Source organism: Rhinatrema bivittatum, chromosome 9 (genome assembly GCF_901001135.1).
Source record: "Rhinatrema bivittatum chromosome 9, aRhiBiv1.1, whole genome shotgun sequence".
Lineage (NCBI taxonomy): Eukaryota > Metazoa > Chordata > Amphibia > Gymnophiona > Rhinatrematidae > Rhinatrema > Rhinatrema bivittatum.
In genome coordinates, this window is record NC_042623.1 from 73,601,993 (window position 1) to 73,625,107 (window position 23,115).

At 40.6% G+C, this 23,115-nt stretch overlaps 1 protein-coding gene across 11 annotated transcripts in view; it reads right to left on the bottom strand.

The window, feature by feature from the left end:
* Positions 1–23,115, bottom strand: part of BRD1 (bromodomain containing 1) — a 569,207-nt gene that overhangs the window by 462,684 nt on the left and 83,408 nt on the right. For all 11 annotated transcript variants that reach the window (XR_003858664.1, XR_003858665.1, XR_003858666.1 and 8 more), the window contains exon 2: positions 9,765–11,141. Coding sequence is in view for 8 of the 11 variants with exons in the window: in XM_029616229.1 (XP_029472089.1) it covers positions 9,765–11,131 (1,367 nt within the window). In the remaining 3 variants the exon portion in view is untranslated. The remainder of the gene's footprint in view (positions 1–9,764; positions 11,142–23,115) is intronic.

Consider the following 23,115-nt stretch of genomic DNA (forward strand, 5'->3'; position numbering starts at 1 on the left):
GAGAGCTAATTCCTTTCTCACTTTATGTAGACCAAACATTTCTGATTTTAATTGTTTGACCTGTGCAGCCTGCTCCTCGACCTGAGCCTTTGCGTCATATCCACACACTTTTCCAAGTCTAGCAGGTCAGAACAGAAGTCTGCAATTGTCTCCCTAAACTCTTCTTTTAGTGATCAGATATCTGCTTTTGTTTCCAAGAAGCATGTTTGGAAATCTTGTTTCATCAGAATATCCCTCTTACCAGCTTCAGCCGGTGTTTCACCCTTTTCCATGCTCTCAGGAGCATTGCTCAGGGCCCCAAATTGGGATCCACCCGCAAATGAAAATTGTTTAAGATCTAAGGATTTTTTTTTATTCACCATCAGTACATTTGCTCAGTCTCTCTTCAGCATTATTTTACTGCTGATCAAATGCTTCTAATGTGAAATAAAGTGGATATTTGCTAAGAAAGGTGGAGGAGCAATGAGCTTAGAATACAAGTATATATTTTACTTATATATACTATAAGACTATAAGAGATTTCAAAACACATGCCATTCATTCAACATACCAACATTATGTTACCGAATGTGTTACATGTTCAGGAATTTAAAAAAAAAATTCCTTTCCTTTGAAGAAAACAAACTTATTTTTACTAAACTGTCTCAGCTGAAATTCTGATAAATTTTTACGTCAAACTGCTTTGTGACTACTAAGATTCTCATAACAGGCAAGTCATATAAAAATCACAATCAGGCTGATACAGAAAAATCCGCGGGAGAGCCGGTGAGCGCCCAGGCCACTCTCCTGGGCGCGCGATACAGAAAAAAAAAAGAATGGGTAAATGAGGGCCCGCGGTAAAAGGAGGCGCTAGGGACACTAGCGCGTCCCTAGCACCTCCTTTTTGACAGAAGCGGCGGCTGTCAGCGGGTTTGACAGCCGATGCTCAATTTTACCAGCCTCTGTTCTCGAACCCGCTGACAGCCACGGGTTCGGAAAACGGACACCGGCAAAATTGAGCGTCCGTCTTCCAACCCGTGGGCCGCAGGCAGATTTTTAATTTTTTTTTTTTAAATTTTTGGGGCCTCTGACTTAATATCGCTATGATATTAAGTCTGAGAGTGTACAGAAAAGCAGTTTTTTCTGCTTTTCTGTACACTTCCCCGGTGCCAGCCGAAATTAATGCCTGTCTTTGACAGGAGTTAATTTCTGAGAGTAAAATGTGCGGCTTGGCTGCACATTTTACGTTCTAAATTGTGCGGGAATAACTAATAGGGCCATCAACATGCATTTGCATGTTGCGGGCGCTATTAGTTTCAGGGGGGGGGGGGGTTGGCTGTGCGTTTTCAACGTGCTATTACCCCTTACTGTATAAGGGGTAAAAATAGTGCATTGAAACGCATGGCCAAACGCGGGCTAACAGTGCGCTCCATCGGAGCACACTTTATTGTATCGGCCTGTTTGCTTGAACTCATGGATTTTATGAAGTAGTTGTAAAAACTCAAGCACTGCCAGAAAGCAAATTAACATGCATAAAAAAAATCCTGTAAGGAATAGTTTATACATAATTTACAATATACATAAACAGGCACCAACTAAAAAGGCATCTTTAAGAATACTTTTGTGAAGTCGAGTGTTCTAACCATAGTGAAATTAACTATCAGTTAAAAAGACAGGAGTCGAGTGGCACCTTATAGACTAATTTATTAAAGCATAAGCTTTCGAGAACAGAGTCCTCTTCGTCAGATGTATCTATAATGTTCCATTTGACTCCTGTCTTTTTTGCTACACCAGACTAACAGCTATACTGAAGATTTTTATCTATGAACTGTAGCTACTACAAAGAAAAGGAAAATATTTTAATGTATTTCCACCCTGGGACATTAAAAAAAAAATCCTGTAATATGGGTGTAGTCTAAAAGATTTCACCCATTTCATAAGTGTGTCATGGTTTTGCCTCACCGTGCCCTGATACTATTTGCCATGACATCTCCCCACCAGCAGAGGCATCTACTGAGCTCTGCTCCTAGCTATCTGAGCCATCTCATTAGCCACTTGACTCAGCCTGTGGTGCTGCCTCCTCTCCACCAGGGGTCCTCAGCGAGCTTCACCTCCAGCCTTGCCAAGCTTCGCCTCGCTGTTCACAATACATCCAAGCTCCAGCCCCATTTAACCCTAGCTTTCCAGAACCTAGATCCCACTTCATGGAGTCACCAAGTGTTGCCAGACAGACTGTTTTCATGCTCAATTGGACTACAATTTATGAGCAGCTGCAGGAAATTTTGGCTTTTTCAGTTGTGCTTTTTTTTTTTGCGTGCGCGGATTTTGGGGCATCTTGCCGGAAGGGGTGCAGAATGGGCGGGTGATATGGCCTTAAAGCTGGAAGCACTTTTGCTCACATCATGCATCCTTCCCCCTGGTTTACAGGCCGATACAAAAAAAGTCACGGGAGAGCACCTGCTCTCCCGGGGCGCAATTCAGGAGGGTGGCCTATGCAGATTAGGGCCCGCGGTGTAAAGAGGCGCTAGGGACACTAGCACGTCCCTAGTGCCTCTTTTTGGACAGAAGCAGCGGCTGTCAGCGGGTTTGACAGCCGACGCTCAATTTTGCCGGCGTCGGTTCTCAAACCCGCTGACAGCCACGGGTTCGGAAACCGGACACCGGCAAAATTGAGCGCCCAGTTTTCAACCCGCAAGCCGATTTTAGATTTATTTTATTTTTGACTATTTTTAACTTTTGGGACCTCCGACTTAATATCACCATGATATTAAGTCGGATGGTGCACAGGAAAGCAGTTTTTACTGCTTTTCTGTGCACTTTCCCGGTGCCGGAAGAAATTAGCGCCTACCTTTGGGTAGGCAATTTCTGAAAGTAAAATGTGCGACTTGGCTGCACATTTTGCTTTCTGTATCGCGCGGGAATGACTAATAGGGCCATCAACATGCATTTGCATGTTGCAGGCGCTATTAGTCTCGGGCTGGGGGGGTTGGACGTGCGTTTGACACGCTATTACCCCTTACTGAATAAGTGGTAAAGCTAGTGCGTCGAAAATGCGCATCCAAATGCGGGTTAACAGTGCGCTCCACCAGAGCGCACTGTACTGTATCGGCCTGCTAGTTAATCCCTGCAGCACAGAAGACTACGGAGGTTGGTTCTTGATAAGGCTGAAATGCTGGCCAAGGTTAGGGAGAGTTGGGAGTATTGTGCAATGTATTAGTGGTTTTTTGTGAACATTTGCTGGAGAATAATATGTATAAAACCTCATGAATGCATAAGTATTTAGGGTTTTATGAATGAATGGTGTGAATGCAATAAATGTGTATGGATAATGATGTACTTGTCAGATTTTAATTAAACAATTTCAGATGTATAAGAAGTCCACACAAAGCACGGACACATTTGTAAAATAAAAGAAATTTGTGTACTCTGAATAAAAAATTGCTGCTGGCATTGAATATTGCCTAGTTTCGTCTGGTATGTTAGTACAATTTATGTATTAGACAGAGGTTTTGCACGAGCATTGTGTACCTGTCAAGGTTAGGGAGAGAGCAGCTCTTTCATAAACTGCACCTGGAGCGCTATGAGCGATAATACCGGGAAGCAGAGGGTACAAGTCAGTTAAGGCTGAAGTTCGCACTTAATCGCAATGAATATTTCTTCCTTATTTCCTGCCCCAGTACATACATACACAGGCAAAAGATGGGAGTTTCATAGTCCTTGCCCTCTGGATGTCTACAGAGGGGTAATGATGTACCGGTTCTCTGAAAATGATCTTCAGGTGTTAACGCAGAAAGGCAGCAGATCCCCTTTTAAGGCATCCTGACAGTGTCATGCATTTTAAAAAATTTAGGCACAGCATACTGAATCAAAATACCTACTTCATAGAACAACCATTCAGATGAGAATATTAAGCTTAAAAAAAAAAGTTTCATAAAAAATAAATTATAGCCAGTGATGTCTAAATTAGGTGTCAGGAAAAGCATTCCTAACCATCTCAGCCTTAATCAATCTCCTCAAACTTAAGTAATCTCTAACATCTTTTGGTAAGGCATTCCACAAAATAGGGGCACAGATCATTGATCCGACCAGTTTAAAATCTTTAAGGGATGGGATCCTCACAACACTATCTCCTACAGACCTTTAACAAAGCTTCAGGGTATACAGTTTGACCTTCCCATCAAGTAACTGAGGTAGGGGGACAGGTATCAACAGCTGGGTGTGAAAAGGATGAGGACAAGCTCGAGCAAGCCCAGGGGTAGTGGAGGAAAGCAAAGCCTCCGTATCTGTGTGCACCAATGAGTTGAGAAAGCGGGTCTGCGACCGGCCAGCTAGTAAGGAGAGGCATGAGGCTCTCTGATGCTAGGCTGTTAGGAGGGTGTGTTAACTTTGTTTCTTTTAAAAATAAAAACATTTTTTTTTTAATTTTGAATGCAAGTAGAGGTATAATGTCCTTCAACTGTATGCTATTGGGAACATGCAGATGTATTTATTTTCATGTATTTTACAAAAATTTGTATTCAGCATAGTCCATGATTCATGTACAGATGTTATGGCAACACTGAACATGACAACCTCGATTTTTAGGTTATTCTAACATTTTTAAACGTTTTATATACATTGTTATTTTTGTCAATTTGACTGCATGCAATGTAGGAATTTGAATACAATCTTGCATAACAACTATTATTTTTGCAACTTCTGAGTTTTGGGCTACATTTTGTGATTGGTTGGGGGGGGGTCTAAACATTTTTTAGCATCTAGCAACACTGGAGTCACTCTTTGCTCTCTGATCTGGCCACTCTTACTTTGCCCCATGCCTTGTGGCCTATGGGCCTTCTGTCTCCTTGGTCTTTGCTCTGTGGCCTACTCAGGCCTTACCAAGCCTAGTGGCCTCCAGGCCTTCTGTATTGCTACCTTCAGGCCTCAATGTTCTTTGCCTGTATTGTCTTGTCTAGTCCTTGTCCAATGTTGTCCTCTTCAGCCTTGTCTAGCTATGCCCTTTGTCTGATCTTGTCCTGCCCAATCCATTTCCTAGTATCCACTACTTATTTCCTTGCCTCAGTCTGTATCCAGTCCCAGTTTCTACTCACAATCCTGCCCAAAGTCTGCGTCCGTATCCAGTCCCTGCCTGTTTCTGTATCTAGTCCTCCTCCCTTAGTATCCTGTCCAGTTTTGTCCAGCCTATTCCAGTATCCAATCCTCAGCTCCCTGCCTGTTCCATACCCAGACCTCTGCTTCTAGTCTGACTCTGCCCCCAACGTCCAGCCTTTCCAGCCTTGTTCAGCTAAGTCCTACCAGTCCCCAGAACCCAAGGGTTCAACCTGTGGGGGAGGGGTTAGCTAGGTGCATCTTAAACCCAGCCAGGCATCAAACATCCTGGTCTGCACTGAAGTCACTTTCACCAAAGCATCTTAAATCAATCTTTTATATTCAAATAATGCAAAATTATAAGAGCAAAAATATGGTACCAATAGCTTGCATAGCACTGTCCACTCAGGACAATACTGAAACTGTGTTATTATTCATATTGAGATTTCAACTTTGAATATCAATCTCATGAATTTAAACCCATTTTTTAATGTCAAAATACTACAATATTTACACAATTTATTATATTGAAGTGTTGGTCACTGTCTCGGTCCAAAAAACATTTTGGTGACTTTTTGGGATATTTCCATAGGGTCTACTTTCAGCATCAGACCAAAAATTCTCTTTATCACCTTTGCTGAACTTAATGTACAATTACAATTATTTCTTTACTATTTAATGCTTCCTCTAAATATAACTTAGGGAGGAGGAATAGCCTGGTGGTTAGAGCAGTGGACTATGAACCTGGAGACCAGGGTTCAAGTCCAGCTGTCACTTTACCCTCCATTGCCTCAGGTACAAACTTAGATTGTAAGCCCTCTGGGGATAGAAAAATACCTACAGTACCTGAATGTAAACTGGTGTGATATCTCAATTGAGATCAAATGTCAGTATAATAAATAAAAAAAAAAATAACTTAAAGGTAGACATATCATACAATATTTATAATTTTAATCATACTGAATTTTCAAACAGCCATGTATTTCACCACTATTTTCATGTCTATAAGGCTCTGAAAACTATAAATAGAACAAACAAGAACAAAGGAAAGCAGAGAATGACAAATTAATGCAGAAAGTATGATAAGACTTAGAAAACTAAGCAAATGAGTAAAAAGAACATTGAAGAAGAGATGAAACAAGGTCAATAAATTTCCAGAGATAGTGGAAGACAAGATGAAAGGACAGCCAGATTCAATGAAGATTTTATTAACTTTGTGTGTCAAGTCTGTTAAACAATAAAATTCATGTACATATATACTTATGAATTGCCTCTGTTCCCTGTCATTTTTGACAGGCATTTACAATAGGAGATGTAATAACTGACTGGGTGTGTGGTGAAATATTTTACTATTCTTTATAGACTCTTTACGCACAACTAGAATAAGTGAAGTGTTCTAAAATAAAAAATTGATTCATTTCTCCGTACTATCTTTTTCTTCAGTATTTAAATTTATCATCTATCTCCAATACTCCCTTTGAAAAATTGTAATTCTGGCCCTTAAAAAAAAAAAAAATTAGTTGTGGATGAGGCATTAACACTATTTAAAAAATATATTTCTTTATTAGGTTTGCATTAAGATAACACACTTTCCTGATCTGATCCCTCACAGAGTTATCCACAGCCTGTTTATCCTAACTTAATTTTGTAGGTTTCTAAAAGATGTGGTTAAAAAGGTATAGCATCAGGGTTGGTGCACAGAGGAAACTTTTTTTGAAGAGAATAAAATATTTGGATAGTTAATGCTATTTAAATGCCTATGCATTAATTTCCTGTTTTAATTTAATTAGCCTTTTGTGCTATATTTACATTATAGTGTGATATCTGCACAAAATCTCAAAAATTAGCACAACAGCAACCCATTTCACTCAATTCATAAATTAATGGAATGGTTAAAGATAAAGGGAGATTTCAAAACATTTGAACACTAATATCTCCTGAATAATCAAATAAAACCAAAGGAAAGTTTACAACTTTAAAAATCATGTAACCATTAATTGATTTAAAAAAAATGTAAAAAGTATTAGCAAACTATTAGTTCAACTAACCCATATTCCATGTAACTCAAAACCAAATGTATGCAGTTATACTACTATTCTGTTCAGTCATTCTTCACAGGATATATTGCAGTAGATATTTTCTTATACCATGCCATATTTCACGACACTAGTTTCAAATATACTCCTTGCTAAACTGAAGGCACTGATTCTTGAACATATAAATGCAGAAAGTAAAAAACCTTTTGAATATGGTAATAAAGCTTCAAGATTGTTGGTTTTCAAACTGAAGAAGAAGTCAGTCACCCAAATTCAGATTTTTTGTATGAGAAATATGGAGGGCCAAATAGCATATGACCCAAAAGGGATTCTAATGAGGTTCCAGGAGTTCTATATATACTTACATTCCTTTGTTAAGGATATCCAGTGGGAAGTAATTACTAGCTATTTAGAGGGGATACACCTATCCTCCTTGACAGCACACCAGCAAGAACAACTGAATGTTGAAATTTCATATTTTGATGTCCCCAATGCTATAAAAGGGTTAAAGGAGGGGCAAAGTCACCAGACTTGAGGGTATATTTTTATAAAGAATAAGCAAACTTGTTGGTTCCCCCGTTAAAGAAAATTTGCAATTACTTACTCCAGGATGCTACATTACCACCTTCTATGAAGTAGACAGTAATAAGTTTCTATCCAAAATATTATTTGCAGCTCATATCGCCCAATTCCCCCATTATATATAGATTTAAACTATCTAATATTTTAGCTAATAAGTTAGTTAAATTGGTGCCATATTTGAGCCAGGAAGACCAATCAGGTTTTATAATGGGAAGGTGAACTTCAGACAACATACTAAGCATATTAAATCTGATTAGGACAGCACAGGAGGTGTAAAAAAAAAAAAAAGTCTATGCTGTTAGCGATAGATACAGAAAAGGCATTTGATAGTCGATTGAGACTTTATATACGAATACTGCAAAAAGTGGCACTGCAACATAGCTTTAGTACTCAGATTAGGAAATTATATCACCAACCACAAGCCTGTATTAAAATTAATGGAGGATACTCAATCTTTTTCTTTAGAGCGTGGAACTAGACAGGTTTGCCCATTATTGCCCCTTCTTTTCGCCTTACTTATGGAACCACTAGCGAATAAGATGCGTAGAAAATGGATATTCGGGGAATTTTGGTGGGGGGAGAGAAATTTAAAATATCACTTTTTGCTGACTATGTTTTGTTTATATTGAGGAAGCTTTTAATCTCTCTTCCTATCTTAATCAATGAACTTAAAAAGGTACAGGGAAGTTTCAGGTTTTAAAGTCAATATGAATGAATCTGAGATTTTAAGGGATTAATCTATGTGATTGTGAAGTACAAGTCAAACAAAACTTCACCTTTATACGGGCCAGGGATTCATTAAAATATTTAGAAATATTTCACTAAAGATTACTGGAGAATTATTCCAAGCGCTCGCATAAACTGGTAAGCGATCTTCAGGGCTGGGGAGCTAGTAAGGATGGTGTTAAGAGTAACTATATCTATGATGTAACTATCTGCTAGTCTTCCTGATTGTCTTAAAAGATCCTCAGTTAGACCACTTTTAAAGAAGTGGTCACTAGACATCTCAGTTTTGGATAACTATCATCTTGTTTCCTTCTCTTCTTTTTCTTGCTAAGGTCATTGAATCCTCTGTTTTAGATCAACTTACATAATTTCTTCTCATCTGCCTGTTAGATCATTTTCCATCGCAGATTAGACTCTGGCACAAGCTACTTATTAGTGCTTTTGATATCTGTGCTGCTTTCAATACGTTGGACCATGTATTTTGCTATCATAACTGAGACATTGGTGCGGGGGACACATAAGAACTAAACAGAAGGGGACACTGAAACATGAGTTGGATTGGGAAATGGATGGGGTGGGGTTATTGACGAAGAGAAATGGAGAATATATGGTGGAGAATGGCAAAAGTCTCTTTCATCTCAATTAGCAGAGAATTCTTTTAAAGTATATCTTAGATGGTATTACACCACTATTAAACATATTTCCTGATGCATCTTTCAAATGCTGGCAAGATTGTGGAGGGATGAGAACTATGGGTCATATCTGGTGGTCTTGTAAGGTTATAGTTCCTTATTGGAAAACCATACACAAATTGATTATAAACATTACATACATTTCTCTGGATTGATCTCCTGTTGTCTACCTGAATTTAATGCCTTTGCTGATAAGGTTCCAAAGATCATCTATAAGTTGATAACTCAAATCATGTTGACTGCAAAATGTGAGATTATGTCTCATTTGGAAGCGTAAAGATCCTCCTTGGATGCTGGCGGTATATAAGAGAATATGGGCACATAATATCAAATAAAGCATTTGACTGTGATACAAAAGAACAATGTATCATCCTTTGTTCAAACATGGTCCCTCTTCCAGAAATGGAATCAAGAAGTGAAGGGGTCCGATTGGTTTAGAAACTAGATTTGAAGTTACAAGTGGTATAGCTGTACTTGTACCTGTTCCTTGCTGTTAAGATGGAGGCAGGTGGCAGGGAGATGGATGGGGGATTGGGCATTGCAACTTTTTATATTTGCTACAAATATTAATAAAAATACAATTAAAAACAAATATGCTTCTTACTGTACAAACTATCCAGCAACTTTCTTGTTCTACAGTTAAAGCTGTATAAAAACTTACCTCTGAGGTGGAATATAAGGAACTGTTACTGTTGGCATAATTGTACAGGTTTCAGCCAATGCTTTCTTGAACTTCTTTGCTTTTCTTTTTACTTTTGATGTAGATCGCACCGTTTGGTCAGGTCCCACTTTTCTACAAATGCCATTTTTTATTTCTGTTTCTTCATAAATATTTAGAGGCCTCCTTGTGCATCCCGGTGGAGTATGCACATCACAGTATGCTGTCTTTTTGACAGAGAAAGTTGTGCTACTGCCAGTTACCTCCCTAACAGGTTCCATTTTCATGTATAAACCAGCCTTTTGAGCACACGTTACATGGAATGCTGTGTAACAGTTTGCTTTATGACACTGGATACAGGCACCAACACCTTTTTGTTTGCAGAGGTAGCAAGTTAACTTCCATCTCGCTGGGGGAATATTTTGGACACCATCAATTGGCTCAATGAAAACTGTACTGGCAAATCCAACTTCTGGAATCCATAAAGCACATACAACATGTCCCCATCTTTCATCATCAGTCTTTTTGAAGGCACCACCCTTGTTTGGGCATAATACACAGTCTACTGGCAAGGTACGTGACTGCAAACAACGTCTACATAGCCACTGCCCCTCAGGTATATATGGCACCCCATAACACTCTTGATGTACTGCTAAATTACACATGTCACAAAAAAGGATAACATTACTGTTTTGACATTCACCATCCATACATATACAGCACACTGCATCCTCATCAATTAATGATTGAAGGTCTCCTTGTTTTTGGTTCTCACAGTAAGACTCTTTCTCAAATCTGTCCATAAGGAATTCAAACATATTTTGTGATACAACAGACAGTCCATCATTTTTTCGTTTTTCGTTTATTATTTCTAGCCATGCATAATCTTCCTCATCCATATCATATTCTACTTCCTTGTCAAGTTCATCGGGGGACTTTTCAATGAACTTATAATAATTTGGGGGTCTCCGTGGAGCAGAAGGTGGACTGCACTCAACAATGCGCACATGTGGTTCTGGAAGAGTACTTGATGTAGTAGGTCCATGTGTACTTGGAAGAACTTCGTTTTTCTTTTTTACTTTGCTACTTTTATGCCGTTTGGCTCTCTGACAAGTCTGAGGGGGTCTCTCACTATTTTCTTTATTGCTGTTACATTCACTCAGTTCTTGTGCAGTCAGATCGTCTTCTAATATAATGTCTATAGGGTCAAAAATATTGATTCTGTGCAGACGGCCTTCAATTTCAATCTCAACCATCCTCTGAGCTTGAGCATATGTTAATGTTTCTCGTGTAGGGGAGTGTTTAATACTGCAAGGGGAAGTAGAATGTCTTGTTGTAGAAACTCGATGGCATCTTCCTTTTCGTCTCATTTCTGATAACCTAAAAATTAAAGCCAAAGACACTGTGAGAAAGCTGAAGTCTACAAAATGTGAAAAAGTTAAATTTATATAGTGCAGCTAGACTAAAAAAAAAAAAAAAAAAAATCCAATAATGAGTTCTGGATAATTAAGACACCTGTGCAGGGTTACTCCCAGAACCATCTGAAGATTCATGATTGCTTTACCATGGCATACAAAAACACAATCTGATACTTCTATACCTTTGTTGATAAAAATAATCGCACACAGGGATATACTATCACAGTAAGCCAAATGTGTGATATTTTTCAAAAAAGGTTGCTTTTGGTATCCTAGCTTAGACTGAAAGTGCTCTGGAGATCTACAGTACTTTAATGCAACTGGCCTTGAGCTGTCAATGAAAAGGCATGAGATAAGAAAATCAACAGACTTTCCATATAAGTATCTTGGAAAAAAAAATGCACAGAAGCAAAGTCTGCTCTCCATCTCCCTCCCCTTTAGATGAATTGTAAATTAAGAAAAAAATAAAACCTCTGGTAAAATCAAAACTCGATCATGAAATTTTTCTTTTTTCAGGGTAATTTTCAAACAGCTTGCATAGGCTAAAATCTGTGGGTACTCTTTACTTTAGATAGCAGATATGCATATAACCCACAAATAATCCACACAGTTATAACTGCTCAAGAGCAAGAGTAGCTTTGGGTATGTGGATTTACGTGCATACATTTGCACATCAGAAATATGCACAATCCCACCCAAACTCCAACTCCACCCCCGGAACACTTTGGTATGCACTTAAAAGTACACACAAAATCTTTATTACACAGAAACCCAGAAGCCCTACAATAGAATCAAATGTCAAAAGAAAGCTGCTTCTGCTGGGAGACTCCATTACAGGAACCAATTTGGGAGCACTTTTTGATAGTGACAAGAGTTAAATGCATTCCAGGATCCTCAGCTAGTAGAAATTTAAACCACATTGTCCAAGTCATTGAAGAAGAAAGTAGGACTTTTGATATCAGTGTTACCACCCTTCTGGGGCCCAATGACCTCAATAGAAACAGTATCCATGAAGTTAAAAAAGATTTCCAAAATGTAGGCAAGATAAGACACACTGCAAACTGTCTTTTTGGAAGTATTACCTGTTCATAGAAAGGGAAATGAGAAGATATGCCATATAATTTCAATTCCTGGCTCAAAACCTGCTATATAGAAAATGGTTTTGGATGCATTGGAGGCTGGGGTCATGTATGGAGCAGTAAAAGGCTATAAGGTAAAGATGGCCTACATTTGTCTGTAGCAGGAAGGAAGATGCTAAGTGAGAAATTCAGATCATATAATTATCAGACATTTAAACTAAAGAATGAGGGTGGCAGGAGATGGCCAATGAAATTGACATGTCACCCCCCAAGCAACACAGGATGTGGGAGGAGAAAATAAAATCAATCAGCACAAAAAAAGCAGAAAAGATGCATACAAGTGCAACAAATCAAAGGGAAAAAAATTGGAAAGCTGACTACAAATGTTCATAGTTTGGCCAATAAAATCCCAGACCTGCCGGCCCTAATGGTGGAGGCACCCTTGGACATTGTTGCTGTTACGGAGACATGGTTCACGGATTCTCATGATTGGGATATGGCCATACCGGGCTATAACTTAAGGAAGGACAGAAAGGCCAGAAAAGGGGAGGAGTAGCTCTCTATGTCAAAAGCAATATCCAAGCAACTTAACTGCAAGGAAAGTGGGGTACAGAAGAAGTATTATGGGCGGTCCTTAAAAAAAAAAAATTGATGATTGTTCATCCATTTTTACTGGTGTGGTTTACAGGCCTTCAACTCAAACAGAAGAACTGGACAGGGATCTCGTCAAAGACATCCAAAATGTGGGAAGGAAAGGAGAAGTGCTGATTGTTGGAGACATAATCCAGACGTAGACTGGAGAATCCCTTCTGCGGAATCTACCAGAAGCAGAGCAATAGTGGATGCCCTGCAAGGGGCTCTCTTCAAACAAATGGTAATGGAAACCACGAGGGAGGGTGTTATATTCAACCTAGTACTCACTAACAGGGAGATTGTCTCTAATGTCCAGGGTGGTGCCCACCTCAGCACCAGCTAACAGTATGGTTTGACATTACAAATAAGACATGGAGAAGTCACACAAAACCCAGAGATTTGCATTTCAAAAATACGGAGTTTGCCAAAATGGAGACTTACCTGGAGGTAGAACTAGAAGGCTAGGAGAAAATGGGAGAGGTGGAACAACAGTTGGCCAAACTAAAAGAAGCAATTTCAAAAGCAACAAATCTATGTTAGAAAAGTAAACAAAAGTAAGAGAAATAATAAACCAAACTGGGTCTCAAGGGAGATGGCTGACATAAAAGAAAAAAAGAAAACAGCATTCAAGAAATATAAAGGATCCCAAAAAGTGGAATACAGGGAAATGAAATCTGGTGAAACAGAGGACAACAAAAAATAATCAAGAAAGCAAAAAAAGTCAGGCAGAAGAAAGGATAGCCAAAGAGGGACAGCGATGTGACAAAACATTTTTCAGTTACATCAGAGAAAGGTCCGAAGTGGTATAGTGAAATCGAAAGGTGACAAGGATCAATGTGTGGAGAGAGACGAAGAAATGGCAAAAATATTAAACAAATACTTCAGTTCTGTGTTCACTAAAGAAGACCCAGAAGAAGGACCATCGCTAGCTAACAAGACTGGATGGGGGTGGAGTAAACGAAACTCCATTTACAGAAGAGAATGTATGTGAAAAGCTAGAAAAACTAAAAGTGAGCAAAGCCATGGGGCCTGATGAGGTTCATCCCAGGATACTGAGGGAGCTCAGAGATGTGCTGGCGGGTCCACTGCGTGACCTGTTCAATAGATCCCTGAAAATGGGAGTATGCAGAGTGACTGATAAGAGCGGTTGTGGTCCTGCTTCACAAGAGTGGGAGCAGAGAAGAGGCTGGAAACTACAGGCCAGTTAGTCTCACCTCAGTGGTGGGAAAATTAATGGAGACTCTGCTGAAGGAAAGGATAGTGAACTATCTACAGACAGGAGGATTGCTGGACCAGAGGCAGCATGGATTCACCAGGGAAAGGTCCTGTCAGATAAACCAGATTGATTTTTTTGATTGGGTAACTAAAGAGTTGTATCAAGGAAAAGCACTTTATGTGATTTACTTGGATTTCAGCAAAGCTTTTGATATGGTCCCGCATAGGAGGCTTATGAATAAAAATGAGAAACTTGGGAGTGAGTGCCAAGGTGGTGACGTGGATTACAAACTGGTTGACAGATTACAGCGTGTGATGGTGAATGGAACCTACTCTGAAAAGAGAATGGTATTAAGCGGCATGCCGCAAGGATCTGTGTTGGGACCAGTTCTGTTCAATATCTTTGAGAGTGACATTGTGGAAGAGATTCAAGGTAAAATGTTTGTCTATTTGCGAATGATACTAAGATCTGCAACAGAGTGGACATGCCGGAAGGAGTAGAGAGAATGAAATGCAATTTAAGGAGGCTTGAACAGTGGTCGAAGATATGGCAGCTGAGATTCAATGCCAAGAAGTGCAGTCATGCATCTCGGGTGTGGTAATCCAAAGAGCTGTATATGATGGGGGATGAAGGGCTGTGTGCACGGAGCAAGAGAGGGACCTTGGGGTGATAGTGTCTAGTGATCTGAAAACAGCAAAGCAATGTAACAAGGTGATAGCTAAAGCAAGAAGAATGCTGGGCTGCAAAGAGAGGGGAATAACCAGTAAGAGAAAGGAGGTGATAATCCTCGTATAAGTTATTGGTGAGGCCTCACCTGAAGTATTGTGTTCAGTTCTGGAGGACCATATCTCAAAAGGGTCAGACAGGATGGAGGTGGTCCAAAAAAGGGCAAAGATGGTGGGGGGCCTCCATCAATTAACTTATGAGGAAAGACTGAAGATCTTAAATATGTATACCCTGGAAGTCAGGAGGTGCAGGGGGGATGATACAGACCTTCAGTTACCTGGAAGGTTTGAATGATGCACAATTGACAAACCTTTTCTGTTGGAAAGAAATCAGTAGAACTAGGGGGCATGTAATGAAACTCCAGGGAGGATGACTCAGAACCAATGTCATGAAATATTTCTTCATGGAGAGGGTGGTGGATGCCTGGAATGCCCTTCCAGAGGAGGTGGTGAAGTCTAAATCAGTGAAAGATTTCAAGAGGGCATGGCATAAACACTGAATCCCTAAAGGTTAGAGGATGGAAATGAAGAAAAGAGTACATGGGGTAAACTTGCTGGTGTGGCAGTTACTTTCTTAACCAATAAGCCTGATACTTCTGATGCAACTTCAACATTGCTCTCTGCTTGAACAGCAGGGAAGAAAGAAAAGGGGAATTAGATAGAAGATGGAAACAAAGAAAAGAGTGCATGGGGTAACTTGCTAGTATAGCAGTTACTACCCTTTAATAAGTCTTCATACTGTTGATTCAACTCCATCACTCTCTCTGCTTCAACAGCAAGAGGTGATGGGAATTGGACTCAAACAGCAACCAACAAGGCCCCTGGCTTGATGGTCTGGGAGACTTAGGTATGGGGCAAAAGGTATGGTGCGACAGATGCTGCCATGAGCTTGCTGGGCAGACTGGTTGGACCGTTTGGGTCCATTTCTGCCGTCATATCTATGTATTGTTCTATGTATCTATGTGCATATCTCCTGATCTATTATCAAACAGGCACATATAACCAGGTTTTATCTGCATGAGTGCCTTTGAAAATTAGCCCCACTATCTACTTTTAGTATCCAGAGCAGAAAAATGCTTCAAATTAAGCACAGTAACCCATTAATAACTTGGATGATTTTTTATCTTTACATCACATATTGAAATAAAAGGAAACATATGGAATAAGTTATTGTGCAACTAGTTTTATTATAAATATTTGATTGCAATGGTTTATATCTAAACAATGAAGCCACTGCTTAAGCAATAATGTGGTCCTTTATCAGAAGTTGTCATTTACAAGTATAATCCCCTTATACCATAAGGGGTTGTGTATGCATATCTAAAATGTGCGTCCAACCATGGGTTAACCAGTGCACTCGGCTGAGCATACTGTTTTGCATTGGCCTGCTTGACTTTGATGCACTATTAGCTGGAAAGCATTAAGACTCCACTCCCACTTCTGAGTCCAGCTTCTTCTTGCTAAGGAAGTCAGCCTGGGAATTGTCCTTTTCTGCTATGTGGGTTGCTGAAAGTAGGAGCTAGTTGTCTTCTACCAGTTCAAACAGCTGTGCTCACTCCTGTGATAGCACCTTGCTGTAGGTATGCTCCTGCTTGTTTATGTATGCCCAGGGCTTAATGAGAGGGGGGGGGGACTGCCTGGAACTGAGTTCCACCACTTCTTTTCAGATATAAGAGGCAGGACAGTAGAGGTTTCCAGTATCGCTCCTCCAAGCAGCCTCATGAAAGACGGAGATGAGCCTGGAGCAGACAGCACAAAGAAGAGCTCCCTAAATTCAGCATCTCACCTCCTGTTCTGAGAAAAGGAGGGGAGGGGTGCGATCCTGCAGCCTAAAGAACAGATGCAAAAAAAAGGGTTGAATTATTTCAAATCTTGGCTGATCTTCACCCATCACAACTAATTTACACCATCAGCTCTGCTTCCACTTCTTGGAAAAAAAGATGACAGAACAATTCTAGATTGCTCTGTTCAGAAATTAAGCCATTGACTTAGTACAAGAAATTAGAACCACTCAACAAGACTTCAACCCTGGCTATTATGCTACTGCTCAAAATTTCAAGCTTGTACTAATTCAAAGGCTTAATTTCTGAAAGAACTGTGGTCTATCATCTTTTTCCAGAAAGAAGAAGCAGATCAGATGGTGTAAATCAGTTCTGGTGGGTGAAGAATAGCCAGGGTTTTAGCAATGGTGGGAGCTGAGAATGGAGGATTACTAGGATAAGGAGAAGTCAGACTTGTGTTCAAGTATGTTTATGGGCTAGTGTGCGAGAGTGTGTGTTCACAGAGTCCTGACCCAACCATGTCACATATCAAACCTGGCCTTGACTGTTTCTTCCAACCCCCTCCCCATCCCCAGCTCCACTTTCTTTTTATCTACAAATTAAGCCCTGTGTACACCACTGCCATGGTGTTGTCTTGACATTACCCTGACTGCTCTTACCTTCAACAATGGGAGAAAACATTGGAGTGCTAGCCAGATAGCCCTAGTCTCTAGCAAGATTGACCACTGCCTCTCTTCTTTCAGCCAGTCACTGCAATACCTGGCCTTGGCAGCATGCTCCCCATACTCTGATTGGCATCTGTTGGGAGGCTACATAGCTATCCCCTTTAGCAACTGAATCGCTATGTCCAACATCCTAAACTGCTCTTTACTTTGGAACACACCTGCAATCTGTGTTGGTAGTCCTGCAAAGCAGATTACCACTGTGCCAGGACGAAGTGAACTGGTCTCATACTAGCTCTTGCCCATAGGACCAGGTCCACTGCTGCTGCCATGAGGCCAAGCAGTTGGAGGAAGTATTGCTCATGGGGTATTTGGCCTTTGAAAGCCCTATACCCCCTGGATCAGTTTTCAAAGCCTCCTGGGGAAAACGTGACCTTGCCCTCCTTGGTATCAAAGTGTGACCCTAAAAATTCTAGGGCTTCCGATGGTTCCAGGATGCATTTCACTAGATTTATTGCCTAGCCTTTCTGTTGCAGGAACTGGACTACTCCTTGCAAGATCTGTGGCTTTCCTGAGCTAATTTGGCCCTTATAAGCCAGTTGTTCACGTATGGGTGAACCTAGATTCCTCATCTGCAGAGAGATGCCACTACCACCACCGTGACTTTGGTAAAGGTCCTGGACATAGTGGCCAGGCTAAAAAGCTGTGCTTGGAACTGGAAGTGCTGTTTTAGCACACAGATCATCCTCCAGCTTTGGTATGTAACCAAAATGAGAATATGGAAATATGCTTCTAATATATCTAGTAAAGCTAAGTGCTCTCTTCCTCACTGAGGCCATCATGGTCCTTAACGTCTCCATACAAAACGTGGGGCACCTGATGACCTCCTTCAGATCTAAAAAAGTGGTAGTCCTGGAAGGAGCCGTCCTGTTTTGGAACAAAATAGACACCTAGATAGGATTTTAGACAGTGCTGGGGAGGAGCCGGCTGTCGTGGTACATGTGGGCACCAACGACATAGGAAAATGTGGGAGGGAGGTTCTGGAAGCCAAATTTAGGCTCTTAGGTAGAAAGATTAAATCCAGAACCTCCAGGGTAGCATTCTCTGAAATGCTCCCTGTTCCACGTGCAGGTCACCAGAGGCAGGCAGAGCTCCGGAGTCTCAATGCGTGGATGAGACGATGGTGCAAGGAAGAGGGATTCAGTTTTGTTAGGAACTGGGGAACCTTTTGGGGAAGGGGGAGTCTCTTCCGAAGGGATGGGCTCCACCTTAACCAGGGTGGAACCAGACTGCTGGCGCTAACCTTTAAAAAGGAAATAGAGCAGCTTTTGAACTAGAACAAAGGGGAAAGCCGACAGTCGCTCAGCAGCGCATGGTTCGGAGAGAGGTATCTTTAAAGGATACTGATGATGCATTAGAATTAGGGCATCCCGACAGTGAGGTTCCAATAATTAGAAAAGTAGTCCAAGTGCCTGTAACTAAAATCTCACCTGAGCTAAAAAATTCTAACTTATCCCTATCAATTAAAAAGCAGAATGAAAATCCAAACAAAAAACAAACTTTGAAATGTTTGTATGCTAATGCCAGAAGTCTAAGAAGTAAGATGGGAGAATTAGAATGTATAGCAGTAAATGATGACAGACTTAATTGGCATCTCAGAGACATGGTGGAAAGAGGATAACCAATGGGACAGTGCTATACCGGGGTACAAATTATATCGCAATGACAGAGAGGAGCACTCGGGAGGAGGTGTGGCACTTTATGTCCGGGATGGCATAGAGTCCCACAGGATAAACATCCTGCATGAGACTAAATACAAAATTGAATCTTTATGGGTAGAAATCCCTTGTGTTTCAGGGAACACTATAGTGATAGGGGTATACTACCGTCCACCTGGTCAAGATGGTGAGATGGACAGTGAAATGCTAAGAGAAATTAGGGAAGCTAACCAAATTGGTAGTGCAGTAATAATGGGAGACTTCAATTACCCCAATATAGACTGGGTAAATGTATCATCGGGTCACGCTAGAGAGATAACATTCCTGGATGGAATAAATGATAGCTTTATGGAGCAATTGGTTCAGGAACAGACGAGAGAGGGAGCAATTTTAGATCTAATTCTCAGTGGAGCACAGGACTTGGTGAGAGAGGTAACGGTGGTGGGGCCGCTTGGCAATAGTGATCATAATATGATCAAATTTGATTTAATGACTGGAAAAGGAACAGTGTGCAAATCCAAGGCTCTCGTGCTAAACTTTCAAAAGGGAAACTTTGATAAAATGAGAAAAATTGTTAGAAAAAAACTGAAAGGAGCAGCTACAAAAGTAAAAAATGTCCAAGAGGCATGGTCAGTGTTAAAAAATACCATTCTAGAAGCACAGTCCAGATGTATTCCACACATTAAGAAAGGTGGAAAGATGGCAAAACAATTACCGGCATGGTTAAAAGGTGAGGTGAAAAAAGCTATTTTAGCCAAAAGATCTTCATTCAAAAATTGGAAGAAGGATTCAACAGAAGAAAATAGGATAAAACAAACATTGCAAAGTTAAATGTAAGACATTGATAAGAAAGGCTAAGAGAATTTGAAAAGAAGTTGGCTGTAGAGGCAAAAATCTCATAGTAAAAACTTTTTTAAATATATCCGAAGCAGAAAGCCTGTGAGGGAGTCAGTTGGACCGTTAGATGATCGAGGGGTTAAAGGGGCACTTAGAGAAGATAAGGCCATTGCGGAAAGATTAAATGATTTCTTTGCTTCGGTGTTTACTGAAGAGGATGTTAGGGAGGTACCCGTAATGGAGAAGGATTTCATGGGTAATGATTCAGATGGACTGAATCAAATCATGGTGAACCTAGAAGATGTGGTAGGCCTGATTGACAAACTGAAGAGTAGTAAATCACCTGGACCGGATGGTATACACCCCAGAGTTCTGAAGGAACTAAAAAATGAAATTTCAGACCTATTAGTAAAAATTTGTAACTTATCAATAAAATCATCCATTGTACCTGAAGACTGGAGGATAGCAAATGTAACCCCAATATTTAAAAAGGGCTCCAGGGGCGATCCGGGAAACTACAGACCGGTTAGCCTGACTTCAGTGCCAGGAAAAATAGTGGAAAGTGTTCTAAACATCAAAATCACAGAACATATAGAAAGACATGGTTTAATGGAACAAAGTCAGCATGGCTTTGCCCAGGGCAAGTCTTGCCTCACAAATCTGCTTCACTTTTTTGAAGGAGTTAATAAACATGTGGATAAAGATGAACCGGTAGATATAGTATACTTGGATTTTCAGAAGGCGTTTGACAAAGTTCCTCATGAGAGGCTTCTAGGAAAAGTGAAAAGTCATGGGATAGGTGGCGATGTCCTTTCGTGGATTGCAAACTGGCTAAAAGACACGAAACAGAGAGTAGGATTAAATTGGCAATTTTCTCAGTGGAAGGGAGTGGACAGTGGAGTGCCTCAGGGATCTGTATTGGGACCCTTACTTTTCAATATATTTATAAATGATCTGGAAAGAAATACGAGTGAGATAATCAAATTTGCAGATGACACAAAATTGTTCAGAGTAGTTAAATCACAAGCAGATTGTGATAAATTGCAGGAAGACCTTGCGAGACTGGAAAATTGGGCATCCAAATGGCAGATGAAATTTAATGTGGATAAGTGCAAGGTGATGCATATAGGGAAAAATAACCCATGCTATAATTACACAATGTTGGGTTCCATATTAGGTGCTACAACCCAAGAAAGAGATCTAGGTGTCATAGTGGATAACACATTGAAATAGTCGGTACAGTGTGCTGCGGTAGTCAAAAAAGCAAACAGAATGTTGGGAATTATTAGAAAAGGAATGGTGAATAAAACGGAAAATGTCATAATGCCTCTGTATCGCTCCATGGTGAGACCGCACCTTGAATACTGTGTACAATTCTGGTCGCCGCATCTCAAAAAAGATATAATTGCGATGGAGAAGGTACAGAGAAGGGCTACCAAAATGATAAGGGGAATGGAACAACTCCCCTATGAGGAAAGACTAAAGAGGTTAGGACTTTTCAGCCTGGAGAAGAGACGACTGAGGGTGGATATGATAGAGGTGTTTAAAATCATGAGAGGTCTAGAACGGGTAGATGTGAATCTGTTATTTACTCTTTCGGATAGTAGAAAGACTAGGGGGCACTCCATGAAGTTAGCATGGGGCACATTTAAAACTAATCGGAGAAAGTTCTTTTTTACTCAACGCACAATTAGACTCTGGAATTTGTTGCCGGAGGATGTGGTTAGTGCAGTTAATATAGCTGTGTTTAAAAAGGATTGGATAAGTTCTTGGAGGAGAAGTCCATTACCTGCTATTAAGTTCACTTAGAGAATAGCCACTGCCATTAGCAATGGTAACATGGAATAGACTTAGTTTTTGGGTACTTGCCAGGTTCTTATGGCCTGGATTGGCCACTGTTGGAAACAGGATGCTGGGCTTGTTGGACCCTTGGTCTGACCCAGTATGGCATTTTCTTATGTTCTTATGTAAATACATACCCCAACTCCTTTTCTGTAGGAAACTAGTAAAATGACCTGAAGAAACTGCAGCTTGAACAGCATTGCCTTTATGGCCTCTCTTCTGGTCATGACAAAGGGAGAACCATGAACATGTTATTTGGTATCTGTCTTATGCACTCTGTAGGAACAGGCCTGAATAACGTCCAGGACCCACTGGGTCTGTTGTAATTTGAGTCCACTCGACATAGTACCCATAGGTGGCCGTCTTTGGGGAAATGTTGCAGAGGGCGCCTTGAGCCTGAAGCTGCAGGTGTCATTCCTAGGTTTTCTATAGTTCCACCAAAAAAAAAAAAAAAAAAAAAAAAAAAAAAATCAGCTTTGGATCTCCTGGCCTGTTGTGAGGAATATCTGCCTGCTTGGAACTTACGGAAGTCTTTTATGCATTGATTCCACAGGCCTCGGGCAACCTCTGAGATTTAGACTGCCCAATGTCTTTCACAAGCTTTTCTAGCTCTTCCCTGAACAATAAGCCACAATTGAAGGGTAAACTCTCAAGGTAAATCTTAGACACTGTATCTGCAGCAAAATTCCAAAGCCATAGAAGCCTTCTCGCAGCCAGTTCCAAGGCCACTACTTAGAAAGTGGTCCTTATTAAATTATACAGAATGTCTAAGCAGCTGCTCCCGAGTTTACCCTTGCCATCTACCCTGAATCCAAGCGCTGCTAAACCCAGTGAACCTCTGTGTAGGCCATATAGCCCCCAAAACCAAGGCATTGGTAGAGAAGGCTTATTTAAAGAAAGTTTACTTTCCTATCCTGAGTATTCCACCTTCAACTGGAATAGCTATCTTGCAGCAAACAGTGGAAAACGCAGCATCCACAATCACAATCCTTACGAGTGCTTCCATGTCCCTTGGCAGCAGGGGATAAATCTTACCATGATTCTTTCATCCCTTAGACCTCCTGGAGCAAGTCCCGTACTGCTAATACCATAGCCTTTAGAGTTGGGTGCAAGATTAACTTGTCTTGAGTATCCCTTGCAATATGGAACCCCCCTTCCATTGGATCAGTCTCTTGAGGGATGAATATCCTCAGAGCAGAAATCACACTGGAAATGAATGCTGCTAGCTTAACCCTGAGGAAGTTGTACCATCTCTGAGTCCTGCTCCTCTCCAAGCAGCATTCCTCTTCTTCAAAGGCTTGAGACCCATGTGGAGAGTCCTGGTCTGATCAATATTCTCTCTAGAATCTTGGGTAAAAAGTCTGGGCTGAAGAGCTCCAGGCACATAAGAACATAAATTGCCATGCTGGGTCAGACCAAGGGTCCATCAAGCCAGCATCCTGT